Below are 21,054 nucleotides of genomic sequence, written 5' to 3'. Positions count from 1 at the left end.
GCATGTTCCTTCTCCAAAAAACCAATATTTTAACCCAACAGTCGTTTCAATCCCCTTCAACCTCCACAAAAACAATTTTAACCCAACAGTGGTTTAAACCACCAGATAAACATTTCTTTATGGGCAAACACCTGTTTATGGTCAAACTTCTGTTTATGGGCAAACATCTGTTTAAGGTCAAACTTCTGTTTAAGTCCAGATAACTGATATATAAGGCGAAACATATGTTTCTTCAAAATCTGTTGACCATTAACTGTCCAAACATCAGTGTTTAAAAAAGTGTTGGGTATCATCTGATAGGAAAAATATCCACTGCTCACTTTTTTATTGTTGACATCTATTGATATTGACCATCAGTGGTTTTCCTAAAAAAACAGCCACTGCTCACTTTTTTGTTATTGATGGTGTTAACTAGTGATAGATTGAAATTATCAAATAAAAACTAGAATTACAATGAAATTACCATTTTACGTCATCGTTACATACCAATGAGGTAAGATTTCCTCCAACATTGTTTTGATCATAAAATTTAAAATTATATTAAAAAATAAAAAAAATTCTTGATGACTATTTGTTGCAAATCAAATCAGTAATTAATGCTAATTTCTTGAGCTTTGGAAATTTAAAATATGCAAAATGTGAATTTCAAACTGACGGTTATTATGTTTTAAAAATTAGAAAAGTCATCATGACAGTTGCTTTCAAACCAGATCAGTAATTACTGATAATATCAGTAATTACAGAAAAGTCATCATGACAATTGACCTTCTCTCTCTTTTTTTTTCCTACGTTGCATAACAATTCAAATATTTAATATTTAATATTTAATAATTAATATTTTAATAAAGGAGGATATAAGGATATATACTACTGTCGATTACCAATAAACATCAGTTCCCAATAAATAAGATAATTTAATAATTATCAGTTCCCACATTCAAAATTCAAAATTCAAACCGTATATTCTAATCCTATAAATAAGATATAATTATCTGCTATCACATTCAAATCTCGCTCGCTCATATATGTGTGCGTATCTCTCTCTCTCTCTCGAATGCATCTTTCTCGTGATTTAGGCGCTAATCTTCGATTACACTTCTTTGTTCCAATGTTTGTTGAACATGTTATCGTTCCAGTATCATTGTTCCAACATCGTCGTTTTAATGAAGCTTCCCATCACACATCAACCTTTAAATATCGATGTTGCAGTACCATTGTTGCAACATCGTGAAAAGTTGCGTTGTTCGATTTTCGTTAAATCGAAAGTCAGGTTTTCTTGCGTCAGGTTTGTCATTGGGATTTCTTGTTTTATAGAAAGTATTGATAGATTCGTGCAATATCTTGAAAACTTAGATGTGCTACAACAGTTGAGAAGAGACCTTTGCATTTTAGGTTTGTTTGTTATTTGTGTTGTCAGTAATATAGAGTGCGGTGATAGAGACGTGCAGTTCTTGGCGATGCTGAAGTACATACATCTAGAGGTTCAGCAATCGATGGAGTTGAAACTAAAGTTTCTTAATTCTTACTGTTATTCTTAGATTTGAACTTTATTATTGTTCAGTATGTCATGTAATTATTGGACTTTTAGTTTTAAGGTCATGAATAAATGAATAAATTTAATTTTATGAATCTATGTTGTATTTTATTTTTATTTATTATTTAGTGTTTGAGTAAGATTTAAATTATGTTGATGTTGAATTGTGTCTGAACATCTGTTTGGTAAGACAACAGAGGTTTAATAGTGTCAATGCTTCCTTTCAAAGGGTTATGTTGTGGTTATAACAGCTGATCATGCTAAGGACTGTTATAATTAACCACTGCTCCTTATAAAGACTGATGTTCTTAAAGGCTGATGAGGCCTATCCACTGTTGAAGACAAAGCCATGTTAAAGACAAGCACTTATGTACCTAAAGCCTGATCAATCCGTATAAGGAAAACCACTGCTCAGTAGCAGCAGTGCTTCATCATCTACAGTGGATTCAACTTTAGTATTTATGTACCAGTGTTTCTTTTGTAACAGTGTTTACTGTAGCAGTGGTTAGCTATATTTTATCTTTCGAGGCAAACCCTATTCAAACTCAAAGACGAACCACTACCCAACAACAAAAGTGGTTCAAATTAAAAGCAGATATTCTACCTTTGTTTATGTTAACAGTATTTATATGTAACAGTATTTATCACATCAGTGTTTTATACTATGTTAGATTGTTAGATTTCATATCACTGAGATGTTTATATATAACGGTACTAGGTTTTTACTCGGGATTGCTTCCCGGGCTCGGAAAAGTTATTTAGATTAATTACTATTTGTTATTAATAAGACCACATTACATCAACCATCTTATTCTATTCAACAACATTGTCTTAAAATCACCGAATTAGATCATGAACCCATATTATAGATCTTACAAAAGCACAACATGATAAGATGTTGACCAAAAATTCAAACAGATGTTGACCAAAAATTCAAACAGATGTTGACCAAAAGTAAATCAAATGTTCAATAAAGACTGATGTACTTAAAGACTGATGAGAGCGTTCCACTGTTGAGGACAAAGCCCTGTTAAAGACAACCACTTATGTACCTAAAGGCTGATCAACGAAAGGAAAGCCACTGCTCAGTAGCAGCTGCGTTTCAGCAACTACAGCGGATTCAACTTTATTATTTATTTATCAGTGTTTCTTATGTAACAGTGTTTAGTGTAGCAGTGGTTCATAAAGTTTGTCTCTCGAGACAAACGCTATACAAACTCAAATACGAACCACTGCCCAATAACAAAAGTTGTTCAAATTAAAAGCAGATATTCTACCTTTGTTTATGTTAACATATTTATCACATCAGTGTTTTATACTCTGTTAGATTGTTAAATTTCATATTACTAGGTTGTTTATATACAACGGTATTTATCACATCACCCCAGCATGCTAACTGATTATATGTAATACTTTATTTTAAAAATCTCAACATTCATCTTAAAAATAGTTAAAATGAAAATTTTTTGTGAATTATAAGCATTAAAATGTTTTCAGGCTATCCACTGATAACTTAAAGTCTCCAACTGTTTTCATTGTAATAATTGCAACCACTGTTATTATTCCATCAGTGTCTTTATAAAACAACTGTGTTCCATTACTCATCAGGGGTTGGCTCGTGGACAATTCATAGCCGTCAGATCTTTTGTAACCGCTGCCACTTCAGCATTCACTTTTTCTGCTATAAAACCCTGATCAAAACCCCCAAACATCTTTTTAACTGTCTAATCGAATTCATTTTCCTTTTTCAAAGCAGTTATCCTCCATTTCTCTCAAAATTCCTCATCGTCCTTCTTCCTCAAATGGCAAAATCAAGGTCTTCATCAGTTAAAAGGAAATCCAGTCAAAAGGTCATAGAAATTCGATACAAAGCTCCCCATAACTACTTGGGTCCGTTGACAAAACCAAGTAACACTAAAACATTCAATTCCGTTATAGATGCCCTTTCGTCTTCAAAGTACAAAACTTTGTTGACTTCTGATGCTTCGATTTACTTGGCAACCCAGAGGGAATTTTGGAAAAATGCAAAACTTGAATATCAAGATAAAACACCCATAGCGATCAATTCCTCGATAAAGGGTGTTGATGTTAAAATCACACCACAAACCATCTCTAAGGTGTTTGAACTCAATGATCTTAAAGGTAAGACTTCTTTCCCTAAAATAGAGTATCAAACAGATTTTTTAGAAAGAGGGTATGCAAAGCAAATGAAAAAAGACACTTTGCAAAAAGGCAGTTTTCCCCCTGCCCCAAGGTTTTTGTTTCATACCCTCTTAATGTGTGTTTCTAATAAGACCACTGCTTTCAATGAAATTCCATTAAAGATCCAATACCTGGCATATGCTATCTTGCATGGGGAAAACTTTAACTATTCACAGGAGATCTTTAATGACTTGGTAAAAAATGTTGATAGCAAATCATTTTTACTATTTCCAAGTTCCTAAGCTTTTATTTTCGAAAGAAATTTGGAAAGGATGATGCTCATGTACTCATCCAGGGTGAATCTTTTCAAATAAATGGTCTTACACCGTTAACATTTACAAAGCTATCAAAAGTGTCCAAAACATAAGCAGAGACTCCTGAGCAGACTTTAGCAGCTACCAGTGCTCCTCAGGCACCTGCTGCTGAGCCCACTGCTCAAGGTGATCACAGCAGCAAAACAACTGCTGTGAAACCCACACCTAAATCCACCAAAAGACCAAGACAAAAGAAAACACAAAAGCCCCTCAAACCTAAAACAAAGGCAACTCTGGAAGATGAGATCCCAGACCAACTGCCGGTGAAAACACAAAAGTCACCAGAAACCACTGCTGTTACTTCCTCACAGCAGATGGTAGAAATATCTCAACCTGAGCCTCAAGCTCCTCCTGTTTCTTTTCAAAAAGAACAGGTTGTAAGAATAGGGACATCAAATTATGTTGCTTTGGACTCAGTTAATCCATCATCCCCAGCCCACTGCCCGGGGCAAATCCTCTTTCCACTCCCATACTCACTTTTACAATTCCACCACAAACAAAACTTTTGTTGGATGCAGTTGATATAACTCAAATAGCAATCAGTTCCTCTCAACCACCTATCACTGAGAGCATGCCAGAGAAAGTGACTGAGTCTGAGCTCCCTATCATTGCTAACCCACCAACAACACCTGAGGAGGTTACACTGCAGGATGTACAAGTACTTCCTGTCAGTAGTTCAAGTGAAGCAGCTACTACAAGTGTTGAACCCACTTATTTACACTTGGACAGTAGTTTCATTAATCAGACTTCCTTGAAGGCAATTTCTTCTATGGGAACCTTTCTAAATACTGGTGTGTATCCTGTATACACTGGTGAGCTTAGATTGGTAACCTCTGCTGAGGAAAGAAGTCCCCAGTTCCAAGAAAAAGGGGCAACAGGGGATGACTTTTGGGAAAGTCTCCCTCAGTCAACCACTGTTACAACCACATCTGGTGGGAAATTAGATGATCCCATTAAATTGGATGATGGTTTAATGTACCGAAAATTGATGGAGAGGGTTAACAAACTGGATACATCTGTTGCAGAAATCAAAACCATACTGCAACAATTGTTACAAAAACAGCAGGCACCACCTGCTCCCACTGACCTTTGGGCATTATTTCAACCTCTGCTTCACCAACAAAGAGCAAATGCTGATCAGCAACATGAAATTCAGCTTCAAAATATCAGAAATATCATGGAAGCCAGGTTCAAAGACACCCAGGCAGATATAAAAACCCTGAAGGCTCACTTTATGAACACCACTGGCACTGCTCCTCCCTCTATCATCTTTGTGGACAAACCACCACCAAATAATGCCAAAATGGCGGAGAAAATGAGGCAGTTGAAGAAAAAGGGATATGAAGATGGTCTGTACATTGCACCAGATAATTCAACAATGCTTGCACACATCCCCTTGCCAGATGGTTCCAAAAAGGTTGATGTAACCTTAAATGCCATTGCTGATGCAAAAGCAAGGGTGAAAAAGGATATGCAGGAAAAGGATAAAGGAAGGTTTGAACATGAGAAGAGAGTTTTTATGGAGATGAATGAACAGGGTATTTCTGAGCCAAAGGATCTAGAAAATCCTCAGCCCATAAGAAAGTCTACTAGAAAAGTCATACAACCCAAAACCACAACTCCCAAATGCACAAAACAAAATCCCAAACCTTCTAAAAGCTCCACACATCAATCTTCCAAACCAACAAATGTTAAAACACCTGTTGTATCAACAGTTGTTGCTTCTTCAGTGGTTTCAACATTTGTTATCCAAACAACTTTCACCACTACCACTTCAACACACACTACATCCACTGCCTTATCCCCATTACCAAAAATCCCTTCACCACCACCAATACCACCTGCTAAAAGGCAGAAGACAACAGTTGACACATCATCCGTGGTAATTGCAACAGTGGTTGAAACCCCAGTTGTTTCAACAACTGTTAGTCAAACACACACCATCACTACTCAAACACCACAAACAAAACCATCATCACAAAACTCACCACCTGCCTTAAAGCAAAAGACAATTGTTGATACATCAACAGTTGTAGTGACAACAGTGGTTGAGACACCAGTTGTTTCGACAACTGTTAGTCAATTACCTACCACGTTTAACAATCCTTCCCAAGCCATAATTCTGTTTGCTCCAAAACCTCAAATAGAAACACCTCCTCCTGAAAGTGTGTATACTAGAAGAAAAAATCTTCAAGTGCATGATGATGACATACCAACACCTGATCCTGTTTCATCTGTACCTTCTAAAATCACCAAACCTGAATCTGTCATTCCTCCAAAATTGGTCAATCCAATCAAAGATCCAATAGCTCTTCAAGGATATGACTCTGCAGATACTACCCCAGCAGCTGCCAGTTATCTACTGGAAGTCCATGCAGTAAAGAATGAAATGAGGCAGTTCTACACAGTGGATGATCCTTCAAAAAGGAAATTCCCTTCTCTGCTTGGTTTTAGAAATCCAAAAAACATGGATTAATATCTAAAACTAAAAGCTAAACAAGCTCAAATAATAGCTTGGGTTGAATGCGAAGGAGAAAATGACAATGTGTATTCAAGTCATTATCAGTTTTTACTCACGAAAGTCAAGCTCATGGAAGACTATGCTAGAGATTTGAGTAAAGAAATGTCAAATTTACCACCAGAACTTGGCCTGCATAAAGATGTGAGAAAAGACATTTTTGCACTGATCATGAGTGAGAAGTTCTACCCTGCTAAGGAAGAACAATTCCAAGATTGGCCACTTGTTGGTCTCAAAGCAGAACTCAATAGAATTGAAAGAGTAAAAAGAGATCCAAGCATGAAAAGGTCAGCACCAAACTGGCGTAAATACAAAAAGGCTATTGATGATCTTACCTTGGAGTATAAAAGAAAGAAACAAGAGTTGGTTGATGCAAAGGTTGCACCTGCCAAGGCCATAGCAAAATAGACAAGGTAGTACACTGATGAAGCTTATGAAAGGCTGAGAAAAAGGAGAGAAACAGGTCCTAGCCTTCCAAAGAAGCCTGATTACAAAACTATTAACATGTCAAAGAAGCAGGTCCACAATTCTGAACCACTGTTCACATCATCAGATACCTCTGTCATTATGTTAAACCAAAGAAAGAGGCAAAAGTTGACTGATACAGAAGAGAAAGAGCAAGAAGCTGGATATTTTAAAGAGGCTATGAAGAAAATGGCACTTGAAGATGACAGCTCAGCAAAGCTTCAACATACATTGGAATCCAACCACTGATGAAGCATAAAAATTGAAGCTCAAACTACTGATGAGATCCAAGCATTGTTGAAGATCAAAGCATTGTCATTCAAGGTCTGATCACCCTTTGAAGATAGCACTGATCCTTAACATCAGTGCTTAGATTACAACAGTGGAATGAAGAATCAATGTTTATGTATCAGTAGTTTGAATATAATCAGTGTCTGTAGTATCTGTTGTTATAGATTCAGTGTTTATGTTGAACATTTGATTTACTTTTGGTCAACATCTGTTTGAATTTTGGTGAACATCTTATTTTGTTAAGAAGTACAAGAACAAACATTTTTACAAAATCCCAAATCACCCGATCATTTAAGTGCATTGAAGTAAAATTGGAAACGATGTTATTCATGTGGTCCTGTTGTGCTTTTGTTTGATCTATAATATCGGTTCATGATCTATTTCCATGATTTTAAGACAATTTGTTGAATAGAATAAGATGGTTGATGTAATGTGGTCGTATTAATAACAAATAGTAATTAATTAATCTAAATAACTTTCCCGAGCCCGAGAAGCAATCCCGGGTAAAAACCTAGTCATACATATATATATATATAGTTGAGGTAGGTGTGAAGAACACGAAATGTGTAATTTCGTTGGACACGTATTCAAACTTCAATGTTAAGTAAAATTTATTATTATTTTATATAATATATATATTATAATTAATTTAACTGTTTTACTCATTTGGCGCTTATAACTTCTAAAATATGACGGTTTATAAAACAACGAATATGTCATTAGAATGAGAATACTTTTGTCTACATTTGGGTCTAAGTTTCATTAAAAACAGAGTAGGTTCAAATATAATGTATTTTTATTATTAAATGGTTCCTACGCTTGCCCAAAATATCTCATATTTCCATTGGTCAATTTACCCATGATGCATCCTTTTAATAACATAAGTTTTTATATATTTTATATAAATAAAAATTTTGGGAATGTTACATGTACGCTACCCCAGTTGGCTCGGTACTGATGAAATTGGGAAGGAGGTGTGTCACTTTACTATCATTTCGACATTGATTCAAAAAATTTGTAATTTTTTTAAAAACACTCCTATATAAACCCTTTCAATCTTCTGTAAACTTAAAATATGTAACTGAAAACTAGTGGGAAGGCCCGCGCGTTGCAGCGGGTGTCTCGACTAATATCAGATTCAATTATGTTTATTACGAACCACAACTGATATTCAATACATGAATTTATGTAAGTTTCGTATATTTTCTATTATGTACCTCAACAACGGCATCAAAGAAAGATAAAAGAATTTGAACTTTTACACATCCATTTTAATCGTAAAATTCTAAATCTCTACTACATCAACATACATTGAAAGTCAACTGAAGTCTACTAATATAAAGAATGAACAGACAGATTTGATAAGATCCTCAAAACGTTTCAACTCTTTAACACACTCTGAAACTCTCAAATTGATTCGATAAATAAGGTTCAGATCTCAAGCACACTGACATCCATTGAATTGATATTGACCTCAACTGCACATAGAATACTTCTGATTAAGCAAAAATAAAGCATAAAAACCTATATATGAAGTAAATATTAGAATATCATTAAACAGAAATATAAAGCAGTTCAACAAAAATGAATGTCACCCCAAATGTCAACCAGAACATAAAAATAACCTACAAACGTTGAAGACAACCATAATCTAAATTGCAGATACTTTGAAAACATATTGTAGACAAAAAACATATCATAACCTCCTTCCTTTTCTCCCACTTTTTTGACGAGTGTTATCTGTTGGAATTGGTGTCACGTCCTCCGTCATCATCAAAACATACAACTTACTTATCAACTACTCCTTAAACATAAATAAAGTTCTTCAAAGAGCAAAAATAACAAATACAAAAATTCGTATATAAAAAAATAAAGAATATAAGCATACCAATGTGACCAATCTTCATGCCAGAACGGGCAAGAGCTCTGAGGGCAAACTGTGTATTAAGGAAAATGACTAACTCAAGATGATCAAAGAGAAAATCAAGTCCATCACATTAATCAGTCAAAACAGTTTAAGTGATTGTCTCCCACATTATAGTCTTGCATATATTTGTAATTAAATGTATTCCTTAGAATTAGCTTTCTCTCCTTGTATTTATATGTCTTATTGTAATAGACAAAGTATGGTTGATCAATTTCTTATATGGTATCAGAGCACTTATCTCCACCGAAAAGCTCTTGATCCTGCAACCATCATTTCTTTAGCCAACACTCCTAAACAAGTCTACCATTAGCAATGACTTCTCCTCCATTCCCACTTCAACATCCCGAACCTTCTCTTCTTCTGTAGATTTCAAAATCTCCTTTCTTCTTTCTATATTCAAGTAATATCTCTTACAATCACAATATTACTCCTCTCCACCACCCTCTGTCACCTACAATCCATTTTCCATCCATCTTCTCCTAAAATAAAAAATAAAACCTTCGACCTACATCACCATTAGACATGGTTATTTCTTCAAACACAACTTCTCCATCTGTATCAGTTAGGTTTTGCAAAACCTCTAATCCTATCACTGCCACAACTATCATTCTCTCCTCAAAATCCATCACCTTCTGTCACCTACAATCCATTTTCCATCCATCTTTTCCTAAAAAAAATAAAATAAAATAAAACCTTCGACCTACATCACCATTAGACATGGTTACTTCTTCAAACACAACTTCTCCATCTATATCAGTTAGGTTTTGCAAAACCTATAATCCTATCACTGTCGCAATCATCATTCTTCGGATGAAAGCCGCCTTTGATCTTCTATCTTTTATTGCATTCACCCTATAAAAAAACCATAAAATATATCTTCTTTTGCTTCATCTACTTCATCTCCGTTTACATCTTCAACTTCATCAACTTCTTCTCTTTCTTAAATACCACACTCATCCAATGTTAACCAAGATTGGACTTATCCTACGGTCGTCTATCTTGTGGGAGCATATTAAGGAAAATGACTAACTCAAGATGATCAAAGAGAAAATCAAGTCCATCACATTAATCAGTCAAAACCGTTTAAGTGATTGTCTCCCACATTATAGTCTTGCATATATTTGTAATTAAATGTATTCCTTAGAATTAGCTTTCTCTCCTTGTGTTTATATGGCTTATTGTAATAGACAAAGTATGGTTGATCAATTTCTTATACTCTGCACCTGGACCGGGTGTCTTTGTCTTGTTACCTCCAGTTGCCCATAGTTTTATGTGGAGGGCATTGATTCCAAGCTCCAGTTGTTACAACAAAAATTTGTTAGTTGTAATGTATCAAACAAAAACAAACTGCTATGATTACCATATAGCAAGACACTAAAAGAAACAAGTAAAAACCTTGCATCTTGTTGAAACATCTTGTGCAGCAAGCATAGCTGCTTATTGAGACGACTCATCTCTATCAGCCTTTACCTTCATTCCACCGAATGAAAAAAAAAAGGATAGTAGATAACTATTAAGATATAAAAACTATAAACTAAACACTCAATAGCATTTAAATTACAGTAAATATCTTGTGAAAAAAAATATTAAAACTACAAACTACTAACCACTTTCGAAAAAAAATCTGTTGAGAAAAAGTCTAGACAAATAAACTTAATTCATGTTCTCTTTGCAATGGATCAGAAAAACAATGTGCATGTAATTATATCTCCCAGTATGAACAAAATAAAACATTGCTCGCAAAAAATTGAACATACAACACATGTTCCTAGCGGAATATATATTATATACACATGAGTGTTTTTAGCATTTACTTAAGGGTTTTAACTTCAATATCAGTTACGGCTTTTGGTTTGTATATAGATTAGGCTGGACGGTATGGTTCCGTCGTCAGCTTCGTCCTCCCTCGGCGACGCCCGGCACACCAGCCCGCCCCCATCCGTCCCCGTCCTCTCCGGCACCAACTCGACGATTGCGACGCTCACAAAAAGACAAAAAAATGTGGGGTAGGTTTGTGGGATGGACCAATAAAAGGAAAAGATTAAAAAAATAAAAAATATAAAAATGGTGGGGTAGGATCATCCTCCCATACCCTCTCGTTTTGTGGGATGGATCATCCTTGGGAGGACTATGACGTGGCGCCTACGTGGCGGATCATCCTCCCTTGGAGGACCATCACCATACCCTCTAGCCTTAGTGCAAGGCTAAACCCTTCAAATGCTAATAGTTAATTTCCTCATCAATTCAATAAATGATGGCCTTAATGATCATTACTTATTAGTACCCATAACTTTTTGAATTATTTTTATTTAAAAAGGTGCCAAAATCCCTAAAATGCCCCTAAAGTGTCTTAAATTTATTGGACAATGTGCAAGTTTACTCTCTCTAAAATAGCTTGGCTCTCTTGTACATGTTACTTCAAAATATGTACACAATGTAATTTATACATACTATTAAATCATGAAAATCTCAAATTTTGCATGTCTAACATTTAATTTAATCAATTAATTTCTTTAATTATTATAAAAAGTTTTATTTAATTCCTTAATTTAGTTCAATTAATGGAAGACATAAGTGGGCATGGATTCTATGGATGAAATGTCTTGATTGCCCTCAAAGTGTCTTAAAACTTTGGAGAATGTCCAAGTTTTCCCCCTTTAAAATGGCTTGATTCATTTGTATATGGTGCTACAAGATTTGTACCTAGGCAAAATTACGAAAATGGTAGAAAGCCCAGTTCTCTTAATATAGTATTATAGATTACATTTACTTCAAGTACATAAAATAAAAATTAAGCACTCCACCGAGCATCTTCTCTAAGACCATTGAGTAGTGGAAGAGCATGTGAAAGCCCCTTTTCACCACGTGTCCTCCATGTCATCTTAGTCATTTCACCTACTGAAATGGTGTAGTGGTTCATCCCCTCTTCATTAATTACTTCATGATTACCTGATTGGTTAATTCTATTTTTAAAATATTTTCTTTTTGTTATAATTAGTCAATAATTAATAAAACATTAATAAATTAATTAAAAAAGACTACATTTTAGAAAGCCCTTTTTCACCACGTGTCCTCCACGTCTTCGTCATTTCGTCATCTCATCTAAGCGTGCTGGACCAAATCCGCCATTAGAGCTTGGTGTGCTTATGAGCTACGCATATATGCAGAATTTGTATCCTTTATTCCATAATTACACCTAGTTGTTCGAATTCTACCAATTGCGGATCATAATCATGACGAACCGTTTTGTCCTCCTCCTCCAGAATCATATTATGTAGGATGAGACAACAATACATGTTAAATCCATAGAGCGTACGACAAATTTCTATGTGATCCTCAATGATAGGCGACTGTTCAAAAGACATTGATGTCATTTTTTAAACCAGGGACACCAAAAAATGCATGTTAAATCCACATAGCATACGACGTAACTGCTCGAAGGATGTGAGTTGGTCCTTTCTGGTCACCACATGTATGTGCACCTTGTTGATCCCAGATAAACAATCTTTAACAAAAATGGCAATTGATTTCAACAAGATAGAAGATATTGTGCGAAAATAGAAATCAAACTTTCAAGAAACCAAAGTACACAATGTTTAAGTTTATATCACTTTGAAAGATTACAAGGTAACTGTGTGGTTATTTGCTATTACAAAACAAATACTCAAAGAATTATGTGTAAATGAAGGGAAGTAGAGTGTGTAGGATGTATTAAATGCAAGGCGCAACTCATTTACTCTTCGTGGGTTTCAAATTTATCAACAATAATCACTCCATTCAGACAAATGACTGTTGAAGTAATTTAAGGCACGGAGAACCATTTCTTTACACTCGTAACATGGAATAGGTCTTACATCACAAAGTCTTTTTTATTACCATCCGTATGGAACCAGACTTCTCCTATGTTTGCGATTGGGTGTCTTGACTTATCTAAGATGACTACCACATGATTCTCAGTGTACCTCTTGCACTTACTCAGCTTTTCTTTCTCGCCAGTTAGATGATTCCAACATCCTGAATCGATTATCCAATCATCAAGTTTATTTGTTATTAGCTCTGTTGTTACCGTAAGTGTTGATAGCTCTTTTAGTTGCGCACCTTGAGCCTCTACATTCCATGGTTCTTCAGTAGTTATTGCGCTTCCTTCGGATTTCGGTTGGGTACAATCTTTAGCCATATGCCCATGAATCCCACAATCGTGACTAGGAGTGTGCAAAACACCGAATTAACCGACAAAACCGAACCAGAAAAACCAAACCAAATAAAAAACCGGTGTGTCGGTTAATGGTTTTTTTGAAAACCGAAAGTAGCGGGTTGGTTATGGTTATTATTTTTTCCATACCCACCATAACCGAACCAAACCGACATGTAATAAATCTTTGTAGGATTTAGGACTTTTCACCATATTTTTAATATTTGATGTTTTTGACTGAAGATTTTTTGTACTTATGGGTTTTTCATATCATTTTGTGGTTTTAGTTGAATGTTTATTTGAATTTTTGGAATGTTTCATATCACTTTATTTGAATATTTGACAATACTTGGTATTATTATTATAGATTATATGTATTTTTTAATACTATGCAATATACTAATATATACATATATGCAATAGCAATTTATTCCATGTTAAAAAAATTAAGCTATTTTTAGCTAAGCTAAATACACGGTTAACCACCCATAAACGACCCACTATAACCATCAAAACCAAATAACTATAACCACCATAACCGATCGGTTATGGTTATGGTTATCTAATAACCGACATCGCGGTTATGGTTTTTTGTCAAAACCGACCCAAACCGACCCATGCACACCCCTAATTGTGACGTTTAAACGAAAACTTTCTGTCACACCCCAACCGATGGTGGAAACATCGGAGTGAGACGAAAGCGAGATTGTAAAAGTCTTCGTAACACTATTATGCGACAATATTTAATAATTCAAATTTCATTTCATTGATAAACACTCGAGTACAACATTTGAAACAAGTTACAACAACATGAAACAAGGAACATGAAACAAATACAACAATAACACTAAAATTCTAAAATGAGTTTCTAATCCATCCTACTAGATTTCATCATCATCATCATCATCATTGTCATCAAATTCCTACAACACGTTTCAAAGTATAGTTCAATACAAAAGTATTGGCGAGTATACAAGTTTAAGTACTAGCATATGTATAAAAAGTTTAAACAAATCCACATGGAAAAATTTGTTATCTAGAATTAACGTATATCTGGTATGCAACGACATGAATTGGGAGAAGTATTTTATGAGTTTGATTGATTTTGGGAAAATGATTGGAGTGAATTTGGACGATGATATTTTTAAGGAAAGATTGGAGTGAATTTGGATTATGATTTTTTTTTTAAATTTAATAATGATAATAGGTGAATTGTCATAAATGCCCCTCATGTGAGGGGCACATGACAAGTTTTTAACTAAGTAAATGGATGGGGTTAGTGTTAGGGGCCAAAAGGGTTAGAAAAAAAAGACTTTAGGGGCTCAAATGTTAAAAGATTCATTTTGGGGCTAAAAGAGTAAAAGTGATATAACCACAGGGGCCAAAATCGTAATTTACTCTAAAAATAATAGTAAATTGCTAAAATCCTCCCTGAGGTTTGGGCATTTTTGCCATTTTCATCCAAAACAACTTTTTTTTTACCATATAGTCCTTCACTTTTGGATTTTTTTACCATTTTCATCCAAACATCTAATTTGCTTTATTTTTTTAATCAAACATTTGGATGAAAATGGCAAAAAAATCCCAGATCTCAGGGACGTTTTTGGCAAAAAAGTCAGACGTTTGGATGAAAATGGCAAAAAATCCTAAAAATGAAGGACTATATGGTAAAAAAAGTTGTTTTGGATGAAAATGACAAATATTCCCAAACCTCTAGGATGATTTTAGCAATTTACTCCTAAAAAAAAGAGTAACTTTCGTTTTTCTCCCTATGGTTTGCTCGTTTTAATGGTTTTGCCACAATCCTTTAAAAATAACCATTTTACTCCCTGATGTTTCGGTTTTATCGTTAGTTTGCTCCACGGCACTAAGTTAAAATTCTTAGTTAAAAAAGGGTATTTAAGTAAATTTATATATAAGAATTTAATTTTTATTCTAGTATCCAAAAATACCTCTTTCCCCTGGCACCACAGCCACCTCCTACAACTACCTACCACCAACACACCGCCCATCGTTAGCTTCTGAGACATCGCCATCTTCTTGGGTTCCTTCTCACTGTTGTCTGATGGTCCTTCACCGTCTCCACCAGATCCACCGCCAGTACCGCCCCAGTTGTTTCCTTCACCACCACCAACGTCACCACCGCCACCACCACCGGTGCTATCTGGTTCGATATCAGTTCCTTCTACAAAATCAACAGAAAGACCACCACCACCACCACCGCCACCACCACCAACATCACCACCACCACCACTACCATAGCCTCAACATAAACCCTAATCTGCTTTAACACAAACTCCTTCCCCTTAGCTAAAAACGCATCCTTTAACCTCTTTCCAATCGGACCCTCATCTTTAACAATAACCCGAAGATCCGGATCCTCATCGGCGTTCTCATCGGAGATGTACGGAATCTCAACAATCCCATCAACAATTAGCAACGATTTATCGTCGGGATCAGATTGATTGAAGAAATTACCTTCTCCGGCGAGTATTGTTTGGTCGACGATGAGTTTGGTGAGCAGATTTTTTGACCATTCGAGGCAGTCGGTCTCTGTCAAGTGCCAGTTGTGGACGTTGGCTCCGTTGGGTATGTCTTCTACGAGCCAACGCTTGTCTCCTTCACCGTATTTCGCCATTATTGTAGGTGGGTTTGAGGGTGTGAAAGATTTGTTGGAGTTTAGAGGTGACGACGATTGGTTGGTGGTGGAGGAGATAAAGGAATGGGGAAGAAGATGAGGGTTCTTGAGGATTCAGGGAGTGGAATATATTACTTGTTATATATATTATTATATATTCTATATATAATCTTTATTTGTAATTTTACTAAAATACCTTTAGTTTTATACTTGAAGTTACCTAAATACCCTTCCAACTAACAAACATTTTAGATGGAGTTAATACCAGGGAGCAAAATGGAAAAAAAAAAAAAAAAACATAGTAAACTATTGGAGTAAAATGACTATTTTTAAAGGATTAAGATAAAACTATTAAAACGACCAAATTACAGGGAGCAAAACGCAAGTTTATTCTAAAAATAATTAAAAATAGGTTAGTTTCACGTTAAAAAAATAAAAAAAAAAAAGGTTGAATAATGAGCCATGACTAGGGGCCCACTTAAGTCCTTCCAGCCATTAGCCAGCCATATCATGGTCCCTCATCTACAGAAAAGAGTGGTCAGCTAGCATTCAGTCTACCAGCACCCAGCCCATTGGCTTTTCGTGGACCCCTTCTTCTTTGTTTTATCGGGGCTCGAGGCCTCTCTCATTTCACGTCTGAATTCATCCCAACTCTTTTGACTAATCAGTACGTGGTTCACCTATTTCTATCACACGTCGTATACTTGATCATGCAAATTATTCCTTTTGGAAATTAAATTTTGGGTTAATGTGGTTTGTGACATTTTAACTATTTAGTTCAAATATTTTATTTTTTATTTATGGGTCTAAAAAGATTTCACCATTGTCATTTTAGTCCACTAGGTTAAATTTATCCATTTTTTCTGTTAATGAGAAGTGAAATTCAATCATTTTATATGACCGAATTGCCATTCTAGTTAACAGAATTACATATAAAATGACCGAATTGCCCTTCTCGTTAAAAGAAAAAATGGATGAAATTAACCCAGTGGACTAAAATGGCAAAGATGAAACCTTTTTGGATCCACAGGCAAAAAATGAAACGTTTGAACTAAACTGACAAAATGTCCTAAATCACAGGGACAAAAATGACATTTAACTCTTTAATTTAACAATGTTTTCTTTTTGTCTTATTAACTTGAACTTATATGGTTTAAGGAAGTTGCAAATTTAAATTGATAAACTTACAAAAGAATTATTTATAAGGTTTATAAAATTCTATGTCTTATTAACTTGAATTTATATGGTTTAAGGAAGTTGCAAATTTAAATTGATAAACTTACAAAAGAATTATTTGTAAGGTTTATAAAATTCTAAGTGTATGTGTAGTGGGGCGCTATGCACCCACATAAAGCTCCTATAAAGCCCCAAACACCACTACGAAGGCTTTATGAGACAAAAAAGGGGGGATGCGCCATGCATATAGTGCCGGGTATAGGGGATGTTTTCAAAGTTTGGACCAATCACAAACAAGCAAGGTTTTTATAATTAATTAATAAAATTGAAAATTAATAATTAGGTAATGATAGGTAGGGGCTTTATGACTACGGGCTCTAGTGATATAACGCCCCATAAAGCCCCCGTGTGACGTTGCATGACACGTGTAGTATAACGCCCCACAAGGAGCTTTATGACTACGGATGGCCTAATAAATGTAAAGGATGTTAAATTGGCGGTGTTCAAATGTGGTTGGTCGAACCCAACACAAAATTTTGTAATTGTGTTTTACGCATCACATCAGGCGATTGAGAACACAAAAATAAAAGCATATGAATAATAATAAATATTTTTAGTTTACAAAACACGATACTTATTTCTCTTTCTTTTTAATGTGGTATATAATATTCAATCGATTTAACTATGACACAAAACATAATATTAGAAGTTAATAAGAGTTAAATGAGTCAATCCGTCAGGTTGATATGTTTAGCTAAATGTGTCGTGAGTTTAAACTGAATGAAGTAAGTGTGGTTAATTAAATCTAAATCCACTTGTTAAATTTATGTCGTATAGGAATTCACAACCCTACATGCCTAGGAAGATTAATATATATGGATGGTGAGCGGAGCAAGCGCGGTTACCTACATTTGTCGCTCTTGCTAAACGAAATATACACCGGGGTGAAGTAACTTCCAGAATGTGTGGAGATAAGGAAGAAACGGCTGAACATCTTTTCATCTCATGTTATGTTGCGGCAACGGCATGGAACATGGTAAGTGGGTGATGCAAAGTTCCTTGTATATCCGAGACCTTTTTGGAGTATACACACATCTGGGAAGCCGCAAGTTCAAGAAGAAGATGGTAGTATGGTACAAGCCTACAAGGGATTATACTTGTGTCATTTGGGCCACTGGATATGCTGTGATCTATATGTAATAACTAGCATGGCCCAATATGCGTTATTGGGTATATTAACTATGAAGTATATCATATTATCATGGTTGTATGTTTTTGTCCCAGGATACACAGAAAAAAAAAAAAAACATGAAAAGAAATTAGTTAGATTTTTTAATTATATCTAACCCATTTAATAAACACGTCATGTTTGATCATTTAATCTGTTTGGGACTGAGTTTGAAAATGACTTATTGACTTATCGGCTTTTCCGAAAAGCCAATAAGTTAAAAAAGTGTTTGACAATGCTAAAAATGTTTTTCATTTTGGCTTTTTGAAAAAAGTAAGAAGCTATTTTTCAAAAGCCACAAAAACTTGGCACTACTAGAATAATCGGTAATAGCCACCAAAATTTGCCACCAAAAAACACGGTAGCAAAATTTTGATACTTTGAAAGTCAGATAGCGCGCTTCTCCTCGCACATCGCTAATTAGGGTTAACATCACAAACAAAAAGAGTAAAGATACACTTCGGCACATACACTCACATCGCTAGGGTTATCTCATTGTCAACTCCCAACCTCTCTCACCATAGATTCCAACTCTGGCCACCGTACTCCGCCTCATAACCACCACTTATGCACATAACTTTTCAACACAGATCGCCTCACACACTAGCCTTAATTCACCGCTCAATAACCACCGCTTGATCAACAATTAAACATCTCGAAACTTCTAGAGATGACTTCATCATCAGATAAATTAGGATCGAAGGATTAATAGTGTAGGGAGATCGATCCTTTGTTCAGAGAAAACCTAGCTACGGCTGAGGACTGGCGGAAGGCGCTACCGGCGGTGGTGGTGCTTCGAACCACCGCGAGTCGTGCGTTTGATACCGAATTGGCTGGTGAGAGCTACGCTACGGGGTTTGTTGTGGATAAAAATCATGGAATTATATTAACCAATCGTCATGTGGTTAAACCTGGTTAGTTAATTATCATTATTTTCCCCAAATTGAAGTTAGGGTTATGAGATGCAATATTGTAATGAAGGTTAAAGTGTTTCCTGTGATGTTTGTTACTGTTCTAGAGCGACTTTGTAAAGTATACTTGGATATTTGCTTCTTATGATTTGTAAAATTGTAACCTGTTTTTTTATTGATCATATATATGTTTATCAATTCTCTATTTTAGTTGTTGATTTATCTCAATTGAAGGAGAGGTAATTACTTGTTTCATCTATGTTACTTCAGGTATGCTTCTTCGGTTTAGATCGACTTGATTCGGTGTCCCCTGGTGTAAGATCTCATCACTATTGATGTTAGGGTTTGGTTATGTGGTTTGATTTTGTCAGATCTGTATTGATGTGATAATTTGATTACCATTATGCTAGAATCTTTCTGTTGATATGAATGCCTGTTATGATTAGGATATAGTTAAGAGTAGTTTTAGTGTAGTTATAGGTTGGTTTGGTAAGATTATGAGTTGATTATGTTAATAGGAACTGATGAAACACAGAGTAATACCAAGGTTAATCTGCCGGGTTGTTTCTTCTGTGGGTTCAATCTCTTATCTTACTCGTAGAAACGACCTGAATCCTGCAAAACAGCAACACCGTTAGTCTCGTTAAGAGGGGAATATGGAGGTTTCCCTCTTAACCAGGCTCCGGCGTGAGAATAAGTACTGTTCTGAGGGAGAATAAACAGTGTGTGTTGAGTACGTGAGAATAGAGAGCAAGATAATCAACCTGAATGATGAAGGGTCCTATTTATAGCCGGAGGATGGAGGAGGGAGGAGCAGCCGTGCCAGCTGTGGTTGCGCGCCAGCTGTCCGACCAAGGGGAATATGCTCTTGGTCTCCTCTGCCATGGCCTGTGTAGTGGTACACGTGGCGCGCTCACATTTGCCCATGTTGGAAACGTTGTACTGGCGTCGTCAGTTCTGCTCCCTGATTTGTCGTAGGCCTATGTGGCGTTCGGTGACTGGTGACATGTATTGTCCTTTTTGTCGGGTGGAGCATCTTTGGTGCCACCTTGATGTTTTCCAGAAGCTTCTAGAAGCTTCTGAATTATTTTGCTGATGTTGGTGCCATGTATGATGGAAAAGTGGTGTGGTCCTTGCCATGTATGCAGGGAATTGGGACCATACCTCTTCAGGAACGCAATTATGCATGTAATTAGGAGGATCTAGTTTTTTCTGCTTGTATTGTAGAATGTGAATGTAATTTGTGAGTGTACGGGAAGGAACACACATTAGTAACTACTTATGCTTTGAAACACACATGCATTACTAGCTTACCCAGATATCTCATAAAGTCATATGTTGCCTAAGCGCAAGGGGCTTAAAAAGCGAGGGCCCAAGACAAGCAAGGTGCACAGTGTACACATGTCATTTTTAGCTTTCTTAGACATGGTTTAGTCTGCTTTAGGCAGGTTCCTGGTCATTTTTAGTTGTTCCAAACTGATTCAGAGTTGTTTTTGCAGAAGTTGGCTATTTTTTTTGTTTACATTGTCCCTATGCGCCTCGACGGGCAAAAGGCGTTATTGGTTCCCTTGTGTGTCTTCTGTCTCTTCTTTTGTGGCATCTGAGACTCTTTGACTTTCTCCTGGTCAATTGTGTAATCTCATGTGTGTGATCATTAA

The 21,054-nt window shown here is 35.8% G+C and overlaps 1 protein-coding gene across 1 annotated transcript; it reads right to left on the bottom strand.

Annotated features, from left to right (window-relative positions):
• Window positions 1-14,185: 14,185 nt before the first annotated feature.
• LOC110930210 (activator of 90 kDa heat shock protein ATPase homolog 2) lies at window positions 14,186-16,199 on the bottom strand. The gene is made up of 2 exons (XM_022173458.2): window positions 15,396-16,199; window positions 14,186-14,366 (listed from the first exon to the last, which is right to left on the bottom strand). The coding sequence occupies exon 1, from the start codon at window positions 16,079-16,081 to the stop codon at window positions 15,629-15,631; it is 453 nt and encodes a 150-aa protein (XP_022029150.1). The 5' UTR covers window positions 16,082-16,199; the 3' UTR covers window positions 14,186-14,366; window positions 15,396-15,628.
• Window positions 16,200-21,054: the final 4,855 nt, after the last annotated feature.

The sequence above is a fragment of the Helianthus annuus genome, chromosome 11, assembly GCF_002127325.2.
Source record: "Helianthus annuus cultivar XRQ/B chromosome 11, HanXRQr2.0-SUNRISE, whole genome shotgun sequence".
NCBI classification, from domain to species: domain Eukaryota; kingdom Viridiplantae; phylum Streptophyta; class Magnoliopsida; order Asterales; family Asteraceae; genus Helianthus; species Helianthus annuus.
This window is presented reverse-complemented; position numbering and strand designations above follow the sequence as displayed.

What these genes read in the sequence shown, in the direction of transcription:
- LOC110930210 (XM_022173458.2), bottom strand. Translation starts at nt 16,081, where the DNA reads ATGGCGAAATACGGTGAAGGAGACAAGCGTTGGCTCGTAGAAGACATA.